General features: G+C 43.5%; 1 protein-coding gene across 1 annotated transcript in view; it reads right to left on the bottom strand.

The window, feature by feature from the left end:
* SRP68 (signal recognition particle 68) overlaps window positions 1-13,185 on the bottom strand; it is a 40,984-nt gene that overhangs the window by 17,697 nt on the left and 10,102 nt on the right. Inside the window, exons 3-8 of the mRNA XM_023729420.1 lie at window positions 12,016-12,129; window positions 9,597-9,792; window positions 8,734-8,816; window positions 7,832-7,941; window positions 7,338-7,420; window positions 3,288-3,461 (exon numbers count right to left, since the gene is read on the bottom strand). Coding sequence (XP_023585188.1) covers window positions 3,288-3,461; window positions 7,338-7,420; window positions 7,832-7,941; window positions 8,734-8,816; window positions 9,597-9,792; window positions 12,016-12,129 — 760 coding nt within the window. The remainder of the gene's footprint in view (window positions 1-3,287; window positions 3,462-7,337; window positions 7,421-7,831; window positions 7,942-8,733; window positions 8,817-9,596; window positions 9,793-12,015; window positions 12,130-13,185) is intronic.

Below are 13,185 nucleotides of genomic sequence, written 5' to 3'. Positions count from 1 at the left end.
TTCATTCAACAGGCATTTAGCCAGCTACAGTGCTAGACAAGACACCCAAGGCTTGGGCATATGTGTGATATGAGATATCAGACAGTTAACTTTTTTTTTTTTGAGAAAGCCCTCAAATTTGTTGTATTATTTATTGTACCAGTGAAATAAATTGTAATTCAATAAATATTAAACTGCAAAACAATTTTATAAGCTCCAAGTGTAGGGCATCATCCTCGGATGCGGAAGCTCCACAAAGAACCACACATTTCCCAAAAATCCACAGACCCTGGTCATAGCCAGTCTGCTGACGGTTCTTGAAGGCCATGTCAGGTCAATCAATAGTGTGACAACAACGTCCCTGACTTAGGCAGGAGGTGGCCAATCACAATGAAAAAGGCCAGATATTTAACTTTTTAAAGCTAAAACCTTACTAGCGTTAGTAGACATTTTGTTTGGTCTTCTATATCTTTTATATCATAAACATAAATAAATGCAGAACAGTAACTCCACTTGTATCAGAAAAAGGGTCAACATAGTATTGTCACTTCAAGTAATCTATTCTATAATAGTAACCCAAAATGTGGAAAATCCACCCAGACAAAGATTCACTACAGCATCATTCATAGTGCTTTTTCAAAACTACAGAATGACAATGTCCAGTAACAGATGTGCTCTAATTAAAAAGACATTAAAAACTATACACGCCTCCTATTATCTGTGTAGGTTAAAGACGGATGTTAAATGGAATGTATTTACTCCAACTACATAAACATGTGCACTAAAGATAAGATGGGAGCACAGAATTAGCAGCAGCTGTGTTGAGATGGTTGGCTATGAATGAGTATTTTCTTCTTTACCTATTCAAATTTGAAATAATGTTGATTTTTTTCTTGCCAATATTATCAAAACTTTGCAAAATCTTTAGAAGGGGTGGCTATGACCTGGGATCTAGAAGTCAACCCTTCAACTATAATAAAAATCAAGTTTGAGAGTGATTCACTAAAACCGTGCACAAAGCTCAACTAGTCACCACACGACTGAAGTGATGTTTAACTGTAAAGGCAATGGCTTCACACGCAGCTAGAAAATGGTTTCTTCACTTGGTCTAATCTGGTCCAAACGGAAAGATTTTAGGAATAAGGCAAAAAGACCTTTTCCCGTACCGATCTTTATTCTTTAATTATGTATATATAAAGCAGAAAAAAGATAAGTTCAGATAAAACATCCCCTACACCTTTTCCTCCCACCTGGGAAACAATCCCCCCCGACCCCACCACACACCACACCTACTGAATCAAAGATGATTCACCCACCCAGGACTAAGTATTTGTTTCAATTAGAGGTCTGCTTATTCAGCCTTTAGAAGGGGCCCAGCACTGCGCTTGTTTACTTTGTTAAGTGAAATTGCATTTAGCTATTCTCCGGATCCTTTTACTAGCGTTTCTGATGAATCTAAGAGGATACGTGGAAAAGTTCAAGGAACACGGGCTTTGGAGTCAAAAGGACATGGTTTTAAATCTAAGCATTCTCCTCTATTAGGTGTATGACTGAGGATAAGTTGCATAGTCTAAGTCCAGTTTCCCCATTTGTAAAATGGGATATCACTCACCCCACAGGCTTAAAAATATAAAACATGAAAGCATTAAGCAGTATATCTGGGACACTGAGGAGGATAATTACTCTGTTCATTCATCTCCGTGGTGTCTCTCTCCAGGTGGCTGCTGTGAGGTGCCGCTGAGTCGGTTCCGACTCATAGCGACCTTATGTACGACGGAACCAAACAGCTGACTAGCAGGTATTAGAATAATATTTATGAAATGAACATGTAATAACATGAAAAATCCTTACATGTTAATCAATCCTTACGACATGTTAATAAAAACAGGACACAAAACTGTATCAGAGTATAAATTCCAACACGTAAAAAATACATAAAAACCTCTGATGAATACAAAAAAAACTAAAAGGAATACCTTCTTTTAAGTGAAGATATATGAGACTCAAGTGGGAATATAGATTGATTCTTTAAAAACATTATTTATGTTTTCTAAATTTTAAGCATGAATCACTTTTCAAAGTTACTTAATAAATGATAGTTTTTCTTGTCTTTTTACACATCCGCCTCCTCTTCTGTAAGGAGCCCTCACTGGCTTTGTCCCCGTGGCCCTCTCCCCTACCCCTGCTCCAGCCAGAAGTCCTGCTCTGTTGTCACTGAGGCCTCACACAAAACTGTGGTGGTTCTCTCCTTCTAGCAGGCAGCCATTTTAAAACAGAAGTGAAACACTGACCCAATCACAAAACCTAAATGGCTGCTACAAGAGCCCTAGTCCAGGGGAGGTACTGCCACACAGCAGTGCCAATGAGATGCACTCGGAAAAAGGGACTGACTCTTTTAGTTGAAGGAACTGGTATTGTTCCAGTCTTCTGTTCTTCAAGCAAATAAAAGGAAAGTGTGTGGGGTGGGAGGGGGGAGGTCCAATATACAACACAAGCCAAGGGTTCTAATAAATTCTTCAGTTGTTGAAAGCTGTCCCCAACACAGATGAACCATTTTGAAACAAATCACTGACAAGTGTGGATGTGTAACACAACTCATCAGCACAACTGAAAAATCACCCCCGCACACACATTACTCAGGGGCCCAGAGCTTACTGGGAAGTCTATGAAGTACCACTGGCCCCTGGTGAGGCAGCGGACACAGTCAGCAGCCGGATTTTTTAAGATGTCCTTCCCCCAGATGGAGAAGGAGCTCTAAAACGTGCCCAATCACTGTCTGCATCATGTAAACCAATGTTACCAAATCCTCCATCCTTTGGGACTCGTCTGGTTGCCCACACTCACAAACAGGTAGCAATCAGGTCAGTGAAGTCACAGCCAGTGGTACGGCTTTGCACGAATATCACATCTATCCCGTACCTAAAACAAGACCTTCTGGTTTACCTGGCTCTCCTGAGAGGGCTCTGGAATGAGAGGTGGGCCCTTCAGGGCTAGAAGGCCAGGACAAGAGGTCAGACAGACTCCAGGGACCTAACTGCTAAGCTGCTGCAGCACCTGCTGGGCCAAACGTGAGCCCTGACTTCAAACAGCCTTACTGCTCCCATTCTCACAGTGACGACTGTCACCGTCATTTTCTTTGCCCTCTACACATAAGAACTCCTCTATAAACTTTTCAAAATAAATTTTACTCAAGAGGGTGCATCTCGAGACTGTTATCAAAGCCCCAACAGCATTAAGATCATTTTTTGTTTTGTGAGAAATGAGCTCCAACAAACCCCAACGGCTTAATGCAGGAGGAGAAACCTCACGCAGAGGAGACCAGAGTGGGCACGGCGCCTTACCTGGGTGATGGCCTCTTCATTGTCAGCCAGCCCCAGCAAGAAGATCCGCACTTTGTCGATCTTCACCGGGACCGTTCTCCCTCTCCACAGCACTTCACTCATGGTAGCTGCCTGTTTGGCTCGAGTCTGAGAGATCAGCGCCTGCAAAGTAGTTTTTAAAAATGAAAGCTTGAACTCTGGGCACGAGTGACAGCAGATGAAAATAAGTGGAACCTACTATTTGTTCCTTTCTTTTCTTTTCTTTTAAATAATACTTTACTGTGTTTTCAGTGAAGGTTTACACAGCAGTTTAGGTTCCCATGCAACAATTTCTACCCAAGTTGTTCGGTGACATTGGTTACGTTCTTCACAATGCATCAACATTCTCGTTATCTCTGTTTCCATTCATCTGGTTCCCCTGCCCCTTACGTTCTCATTCTTGTTTTAAGGTAATTGTTGACTGTTTGGTCTCATAGAGGTGATTTTTTTTAAAGGAGCACAGTATTTACAGATGATATTCATTATTTTTTGAGCCAATCTGTTATTCAGCTACAAGGTTTAAGGAGTATCTCAGGGCAATAGTCTCCAGGAGTCCCGGAGTCTCAACCAGTCCAGCAGGTGTGGTTTTTTGGTTTTTTGGTTTTTTTTAGGAATCTGAGGTTCTGTTCCACATTTCCCCCCATTCCATCAGGCGCCATCTACTGTAGCCCTGATTAGAACGGTTAGTATTCGGACTCAGGCACCATCTAGCTCTCCTAGTCTCAGGGTAGATAAGGCTGTGGTTCATGCAGACTGTCCCGTAGACTAGTTTCTTCTTTGAGTCTTTGGTTTCCTTCTTTCTCTTTTGCTCCGGATGAGTAAAGGCCATTAGTTGTACCTTAGATGACCGCTGTCAAGTTTTTAAGATCGTAGATACTACTCACCAAACTAGTACGTAGAACATAAGTTTCTGAACTATATTACCTCAACTGGCCGAGACATCCCAGGAGACTATGATCCTAAGTCTTTCAAACTCAGAAATCCAACCCTGCGAGGTGTCTGGTCACGTCCAAGTATCTGTCTGTGTTCCCTATGTGCTTTGTTATCGTATGAATATATGTACACACAGTCACACAGACGCATGTAAATACACATACAGTAAAACCTGTGAAAGCTGGAACCTGTGTAAGGCGGAAACCTGTCAGAGAAGGAAAATTCAAGTATTCCCCACTAATAAGGAGTGATAGAAAAGTGGTAAGACTGCGCCCTGTCAAAGGCACAAAACTTGTGAAACCTGGAAAAACAAGGCAGTCCCATCAAGTTCTGGCTCTCATAAATTTCACTACACATATGCATCACCTATATGTACATATCTATATATAAAAAAAAAAAAAACCCACTGCTGCTGAGTCTATTTCAACTCATAACGACCTTATAGGACAGAGCAGAACTGCCCCATAGGGTTTCCAAGGCTGCAAACCTTTACAGAAGCAGACTGCCACCTCTTTCTCCCATGGAGTGGCTGGCGTATTCGAACTGCCAACCTTTCGGTTAGCAGCCCAGCACTTTAACCACTGCGCCACCAGGGCTCCTGACATACCTATACTGTCCCTTTATTTTCTATAACCAACATATCATACTTTATAAAGCAGAGTATACACAAATTTATGTTTACTTTAACTTCCTCCTTCACATCACTGATCATGGACACGCAAATGTAAAAAGTACTGCAGAAGCTTAAGAAGCCACATCAAGGTTAGCGAAGGTGTGAGGTCAGCACATCTGTGTACACTGCAAGGAAAAATGTAAATTAGTAAGAAGTTACTTAAAGACGTTTGTCAGTATGTATCAAAAGCTTCCAAAACATGCAATTCCACTTTTAGGGATTTTCTCTAAGGAAGTAAGAATGTGTGCAAAAACTGGGAGCAAGGATGTTCATGGTAATATTGTTTACCACTCAAAATAATCAACAATAGTGAAGCGGTGAAATAAAACAAAGACTTCCAAACAACGGAGGAGTACCACGCAGCCATGAAAAGACAATGGAGTGGAAATACATTTACTGAAATGAAAAAAATACAATGACATTCACTTTCAAAAGCAGATTACTTAACAGTGTAAATTGAGATATTTTTAAAATACGCCTTTTTTCTATCCACAGAAAAGTCTGCAAAATAGTCATCACGTTATTGACTGTGTTACCTCTAGGTGGTAGGAAACACGATTTGATTTTTCTCCCAATTTTCTATATTTCCTCCTTTTTCTAGAATAAGCCTATATTACTTGCTTAGAAGAACACACTCGGCGAGGTAAAAAGGCTGACTACACCACGTGTCTGTCAGCGTGTCGCACTGTGGTGGCTTCATGTTGTTGTGATGCCGGAAGCTAGGCCACCAGTATTTCAAATACCAGCAGGGTCACCCATGGTGGACAGGTTTCAGCAGAACTTCCAGACCAAGACTAGGAAGAAGGACCTGGTACCTCAGTACCACCAAGAAAGAAGAGTCAGGAATGGAGAACATCTTTGGACCCAGGGTTCCCATGCTGAGAAGCTCCTAGACCCAGGGGAAGACTGATGCCAAGACATGAAGAACTCCAAGGAGCGCCGGGCCCACAGATATTGAAAGGAGACAAGGAGCTTCCCCCAGAGCCAACAGAGAGAAAGCCTCCCCCAAGAGCTGGCACCCTGAATTTGGACTTCCAGCCTCCTAAACTATAAAAGAATAAAGTTGTTGTGTTAAAGTCATCCACTTGTGGTGTTTCTATTATAGCAGCACTAGATAACTAAGACAGAATTTGGGGATTGGACAGCTTGCTAATAATGTAAGTGAGGCACTGGCATCCTTGTAGGGGGTGGGACCATGCAAATAAATTGTATGGAACCCCAACGAGGGGACTGGTTAGTTTTGCCATCCTGCTAGGCTTTAAAAGAGCAGTTAATCCCAGAGCAAAAGGGGGGACCTGACTACCACCAAGAAGAGACAGGGGTGGACAGCATCCTTTGGACCTGGGATCCCTGCACTGAGAGCCTCCTAGACCCAGGAGAGAGAGACGAGAGCTGTGACACAGAAGACAGCAAGAGACAGTGAGAAGCAGCAGCAGAGAAATGGCAACAGCAAAAGCAGCTGAACCAGGAGACCAGCAGATGGCACGGTGGGCTGCCCGGTCCACAGAGCAAGAAAGCTGAGTGCCTTCGGGCTGAGGCTTACTGGCAGAGTAGGGTGCCTCTGGGCACTTATCAACAGAGCTAAAAGAGCTTTGTAACACCTGCCCAAGCAGGGTGGAAGGGGCCAGAGAGAGGTGTGCCTATGGGCATGGCTGAGAAGGGGCTGTCCTGATGGAAGAACTGTATCCTGAGCATTCCTGAAGTGTAACCTGTTACTTCCCTAATAAACACCATAATCGTGGATCCACAATCAATGCCCATGAAAACAGCAGTCAAGAGAAATCCAACAACGTACTCCATTGAGCAAATCTGCTGCAAAAGATCTCTTTAAAAAGTGTTAAAAAACAAAGATGTCACCTTGAAGACTAAGGTGCGCCTGACCCAAGCCATGGTATTTTCAATTGCCTCATATGCATGGGAAAGCTGGACAATGGGTAAGGAAGACCGAAGAAGAATTGATGTCTTTGAACTATGGTGTTGGTGAATAATATTGAATATACTATGGATTGCCAGAAGAATGAACAAACCTGTCTTGGACGAAGCACACCCAGAATACTCCTTGGAAATGAAGATGGTGATACTTCATCTCGTGTACTTTGGACATGTTATCAGGAGGGACCAGTCCCTGGAGAAGGACATCATGGTTGGTAAAGCAGAGGGTCAGTGAAAGAGGAAGACCCTCAATGAGATGGACCGACACTGGCTGCAACGATAGGCTCAAACACAGCAATGATTGTGAGGATGGCGCAGGAGCGGGCAGTGTTTTGTTCGGTTGTACGCAGGGTTGCTATGAGTTGAAATCAACCTGATGGCACCTAACAACAATAACATCTTTCTGGACTTTTTCAAAACACGGTAAAAGACCTGTCACAAAAATGTACATACTAGATTACCTCCAGTTTTTCCGCCAGGAGACCCTCAGTACCTCCGGATCGCAGTCTCATCTGCATTAGTTCATTGATGGCTGATTGGTCCCCTGAGAGAGAGAGAGAGAGAGATTCAAGGCTCTGTTCTCTCAAGAACCACTAGGTTCAACTGAGACTTAAAGGAGCTCTTCCCCCTCCACAAGCACATTTAAATGAATCCAGCAGCAGGATTTAGTCTCTGAAAATAAGTACTTTAACAAAGAATGAACCTGGGCAGAGAGAACTGAGACTACTCCTGGGAAGTACAGAAGCTGGCAGGAAGGAATGGAAGCAAAGCAACTGCCTTCTGTAACTCTGAGCAGGGCTGACTCTGACAGTCACGCTTGTGTCATAAAAACCCATGCCAAGAATGGATGCAAAGGAAGGGGAAGAAAGTTAAATAAACTCTCCAGGCTCGCCGAGCCCGAGCTACCACCATCTGCCAATCCTCAAGAAAAGCGCGAGCCTGGGTCCCTGCTCACCAATGTTGTAAGCACAATAGCGTATGTTGGGCGAAATCTCCTCCACACGCTGACTGTACAGCACAGCCTGTTCTTCTGTGAACGCACTGGCCAGCTTCTCGTAGATGGTTCTGTGAGGAGAGAAACGGCAGGTTTCACAGCAGTCTTTTATTTTTAAAAAACACACTCGAGAGGGACAGAGTGGCTGAAAACAAAACTCAGCCCTTTGAGGCTCTTCTACCAATGACCACGACTGGCATGTGTTATGCACTGAATTGTGTCCCCCCCAAAAAATGTGTTATAAATCCTAAGCCCTATACCTGTGGTAGAGCCCTGGCGGCACAGTGGTTAAGAGCTCAGCTACTAACCAGAAGGTCAGTGGTTCAAATTTACCAGCCGCTCCTTGGAAACCCTATGGGGCAGTTCTACTCCGCCCTATAGGGTCACTAGGAGTTGGAATCGACTCGATGGCAATGGTTTTTTATTTTTTTTATACCTGTTGTTATAATCATACCTGGGAGTGGGCTTTGTTATGTTAACGAGACAGTCTTAGTGTAAGGTGTGTCTTAAATCAGTCTCTTTTGAGACATAAGAGACTAACCAAGCAAGTGAGCAAACAAAGACGGGAAAACATGGATGCTGTACCACGTGAAGATGACTACAAAACCAAGGAACAAGAGCCTTCCCCCAGAGCCCTGAATTCGGACTTACAACCTCCTCAACTGTGAGAAAATAAATTTCTGTTTGTTAAAGCCACCCACTTGTGGTATTTCTGATATAGCCACACTAGAGAACTAAGACAGCATGTTCTAACACTAGGAATTGTCCTAACTTTCACAGAAATAAGCCATTAGCTTATCTGCACCTTGAATTTGATGATCAGTAATCAAAACTGGTTACAGCTTTTGGACAGGAGAACTTACTTGCATTTGTTAAAAGCCTCAATAGCAGCTTTCCATTCCTGATGTTCAAAACGCAGCATTCCCGCAAGGTAAGCCGTGTAAGCCTGTAAGGAGACGGAGAAAAGAGAAACGGCTTCAAAATTACAGAACCAGTGCTGGGGCTCACTCTTCCGCTACTTGCTTCTAACTTTGATATCAAGAGTGTAGACATACCCAGGCTGATTTGCAAAGATAAAAACTTATTTGACCAATAAAATGCAATACATAGGTAACGTGTTGTGATTCAGTTTACTTTCCAGAAGAGAACTTCAAAATAAAGAAGTTCTTTTCCTCACTTTACGTAACACTCTACAGTTGAATATAAAATTGCAGTATCCGTCATCTCTTTTTTTCCCCTAGCGTAAACCTTTTCTTGTTTCTTTATAAAAGTGGTCTCATACGATATTTGTCCTTTTGTGATTGACTTACTTTGCTCAGCCTAACATCCTCCAATTTCACCCATGTCACAGAACATCTCACAAAGGCATCTGAGGACATTATCCTCATCTTTTTTTAAAAAATTCATTAAAGCAAGTTCTTTCTCATTTTGTGAACTTTCCCAAGTATAAGACGCAGGTTTTCCATCTACACATTAAAAGATGCACGACCTTTCTTGCAAAGCTAGAGCTAATTATCAAAAACCAAGAGCTCAAAGACAAAAGCAAGAGGCATCAACTTCACCTTTTAAAAGTAAGATCTGAAGTTTTTTTTTTTCCTTCTCCTGACTGTCAATTTATAATGCAAGAAACTCTGTTCTGTTTAACTGTAGTCTCGTGAATTGTTTTTTTTTAAGTCACATTCTCTAAGGGCCACAACAAAGCAAGGCTGGATGTGAAGACACTAGCCTGAGCCTCTAGCTTGGTCTTGGCGTCCACCCGATTGCTCTCACACAAGCGTTCCAGTTCCTCTGCGTGCTTCACGGCTTTGCGTAGGCGAGACAACAAGTGAAACCGCTTTCGGGGTTCGGTGTTGGCTTCCTGTTTGAGCTGCATGGCATAGCTCCAGGCTCTCTCAGCATCCATTAGAATCAACAGCAAGTATCTACACCAAATGGAGACAGGACAATGGGAGAGCTGAACAACAAAGGCCAGGGACATCAGACTCAAATACATTCTCCGAGGAGCAGCCTTCGGCCTCTCAACGTTTCTCTATACTCTCCCTCGGCCCCTCAACGTTTCTCTATACTCTCCCTCGGCCCCTCAACATTTCTCTAAATGCTCCCTCGGCCCCTCAACGTTTCTCTATACCCTCCCTCGGCCCCTCAACGTTTCTCTAAATGCTCCCTCAGCCCCTCAACGTTTCTCTATACTCTCCCTCGGCCCCTCAACGTTTCTCTATACGCTCCCTGGGCCCCTCAACGTTTCTCTATATGCTCCCTCGGCCCCTCAACGTTTCTCTATACTCTCCCTCGGCCCCTCAACGTTTCTCTATACGCTCCCTCGGCCCCTCAACGTTTCTCTATATGCTCCCTCGGCCCCTCAATGTTTCTCTACACGCTCCCTCGGCCTCTCAACGTTTCTCTATACTCTCCCTCTGCCTCTCAACATTCCTCTAAATGCTCCCTCGGCCTCTCAACGTTTCTCTCCTCAACTCTCCCTCACTCCTCCCTTGGGAACTGCTCTTCTCAGTCTCAACCACAACTCTGATCTCAACTCATCCTCTACCTGATTTCTGATCACCTACTCATTGAAAAGCCTGCTACCACCTCAAACTCGGCAAACCCAGACTCCTGACATACTCCTCCCAAATTTTATCAAACAGAGGCCTGGAGTGGCACACAATCTGGCCTCATCTTTGAATCAACACACCCATTATCCCATCCCAGTTAGAAACTGAACCCTTAAGAGGCAGTGGTTGAAGTGGTAAGAGCGAGGGCTCTACTCTGAGAACCATCACTGACTGGCTTTGAGACTCTGGACAAAGTGCTAACCTTTCTGTGCCTCACTCTCCTCACTTACCATACATGTAACATTTTAGAACAGAGCCTGGCACTGGCTGAGGGCTCAGGAAGAGTTAGTTGCTCTATTTTCATTATTATCCTGGTGAATCGTTCTTTAAACTAGCTATTTAATTTTCCTTAAACTTCAGCTTTACCTGTCTCTCCAAGATAAAGGATCTCTCCATCAAAAGAGAGCCCAGACGTTTTAGTTTCTGACGTTTCCTAAGTTCACCTCATCGTATCTAACCTGTACATCCTGCTACTTCCCACCAGGGTCTCCGCGCTGGCTCCTGGCTGTGCCTCCACACACCAGACTCGTGGTTTCCTCAACACCTGAGCAGCAGTGAGCACTGTCCAGAGCTCTACAGTTCCTGGAGTGCATTCAGACATCTGCATAAGCACTTTCCCCAACACAGAATGAATGACCTTTCCTCTCACCAACCACCAAGGTCCAGCCTCCTCCAGGCAGGCTTCCTGGCTTCCCAACCAAGCACACCTAAGCTAAGCACTCCCTTCCAAGACTTCAGAATTCTTAAGAGCAAATGACGCACGATGTGGCACTTTTGCTATCTTGTAGTGTTTCCTGGTTTTACATGTTGACCAGTAAGATCACAGTCAACAGGGTTTAAGAACTTGGCCTCCTACCTCTTTTATATTCAATATGAAGTCTGGTCGGCCCTGGCCACATACTAGACCAGAGGGCAGCAAATTTTTTCTAAGAGTCCAGCAGAAAATAGTTTAGGCTTTGCAGGCCACATGGCTACAACTACTTTGCCACAGTAGTGCAAAAGCAGCACGAACAATGCCTAAACAAATGGGCGTGGCTGTGTTCCAATAAAACTTTATTTATAAAAACAGGTGTCAGGAGGGTCAATTTGGCTTGCAGGCCACAGTTTAAGGAACTAACCTTGAGACCTTCAATACCTGCTGCTTGACAGACTAATCCTTCAGCAAATGTGAAGCACTGCGGTATTTAGCGCTGAAATACAGAACTCTTAAGTAATAACGGTCAGATTTCACAGAGGATTTAGGGGCTTGATTTAAGTACTTAGACCTTGAAGTTTACATTCTAGAACCTTAACTGATTAGCTTCTAATCATTGACTTCAGTATTTACCGTATCACAACAGAGCTTCAACAAGCTACAAAATCTCTTTGACTCACAATTTCCTCATCTTATACTGTATGAACAATAAAAACGGTCATTCCATAGAGTTGCTAAAAGAATCACATGAGAGTTGAACAGGCACAACGTCTGGTGCCTTGGAGTGTTCAATAAACGCGTTAGCAAATTCAGCTGGCACATCGCACTGAGACAGTCAATACCTGTTATCAGTCAGAAGGTCCTCGGTTACTTTCTTCCCTGTGAATTTATGTCTATTCCCCATCTTGAAGTTGAGTGTCTTCCGGAGACGTCTCTGTCTACGAGAACAGTAGCCCCTATAAGAAAGCACAAACAAAAATCATTCGACCAAGCTGACAGTGTTTTAAAACAGTAAATTCTGTAATAAGGCAAGGTCAAAGGTTTGCGGTATTCCACGTATGGTTACTATATATACCGCATGTCGTCTTGCAAACATTTATTGAACAACTAAAACATGCCGGGCAATGACTGGTACTATAGAAACAGAGATACAGGACACAGTACCCATTCTCAAGGAATTCACACTCTAGTTGGGGAGGATCATGCAGATAAAATGGCAACCAAAAAAACAAGGTCAACGTCAAATTGAATAGGAAAATGACACAAGTAGTCAGTCTCTTCTTTTAACACCTGTAGCTGGTCCTTGAAAGAATGAGTCAGATTCTGGTGGAAGAAAAGAAGGCAAAGAGGCGTCCTGAGGGAGAAAGGAACTGCAAGTATATTTGAAGAAAATCAGCGTCCAATTAGGATAACACCAGGAGTACTACAAACATCACCTCTTGTGAGCTACCTCCCTCCTCTGTGCTCCTGCAGCGGCTCTATTATAGTACTCTGCATCATGCTTATGTTCAGACGTATCTGCCCCCCACTAGAGGATAAACCCTGCAGTGCAAGCATGACGTTAGTTTTAAATTTCCCCCAGTGCTTTAGCACAGCGTCAAGCACACACGTTCAATAAATGTATTTTGACTAAATGAGAGTAATAAATACATATAAGGTTTTGTTATTGTTAAGTGCTGTCGAGTCAATTCCGGCTCATAGCGACTCTGTGTACAACGGAATGAAACACTGCTCAGTCCTGTGCCATCCTCACGATCGTTATGCTTGAGCCCACTGCTGCAGCCACTGTGTCAATCCATTTCGTTGAGGGTCTGTCTTCTTTTTTGCTGACCCTCTACTTTACCAAGCATGATGCCTTTCTCCAGGGAGTGATCCCTCCTGATAACACATCCAACGTATGTGAGACGTAGTCTTGCCATCCTTGCTTCCAAGGAGCATTCTGGTTGTACTTCTTCCAAGAAAGATATGCTCGTTTTTTTGGCAGTCCATGGTATATTCAATATTCTTGGCCA

This window comes from Trichechus manatus, unplaced genomic scaffold (assembly GCF_000243295.1).
Source record: "Trichechus manatus latirostris isolate Lorelei unplaced genomic scaffold, TriManLat1.0 scaffold00028, whole genome shotgun sequence".
NCBI classification, from domain to species: Eukaryota; Metazoa; Chordata; class Mammalia; order Sirenia; family Trichechidae; genus Trichechus; species Trichechus manatus.
The sequence above is the reverse complement of the archived record's forward strand: the minus strand, read 5'-3'. Positions and strand labels throughout refer to the sequence as shown.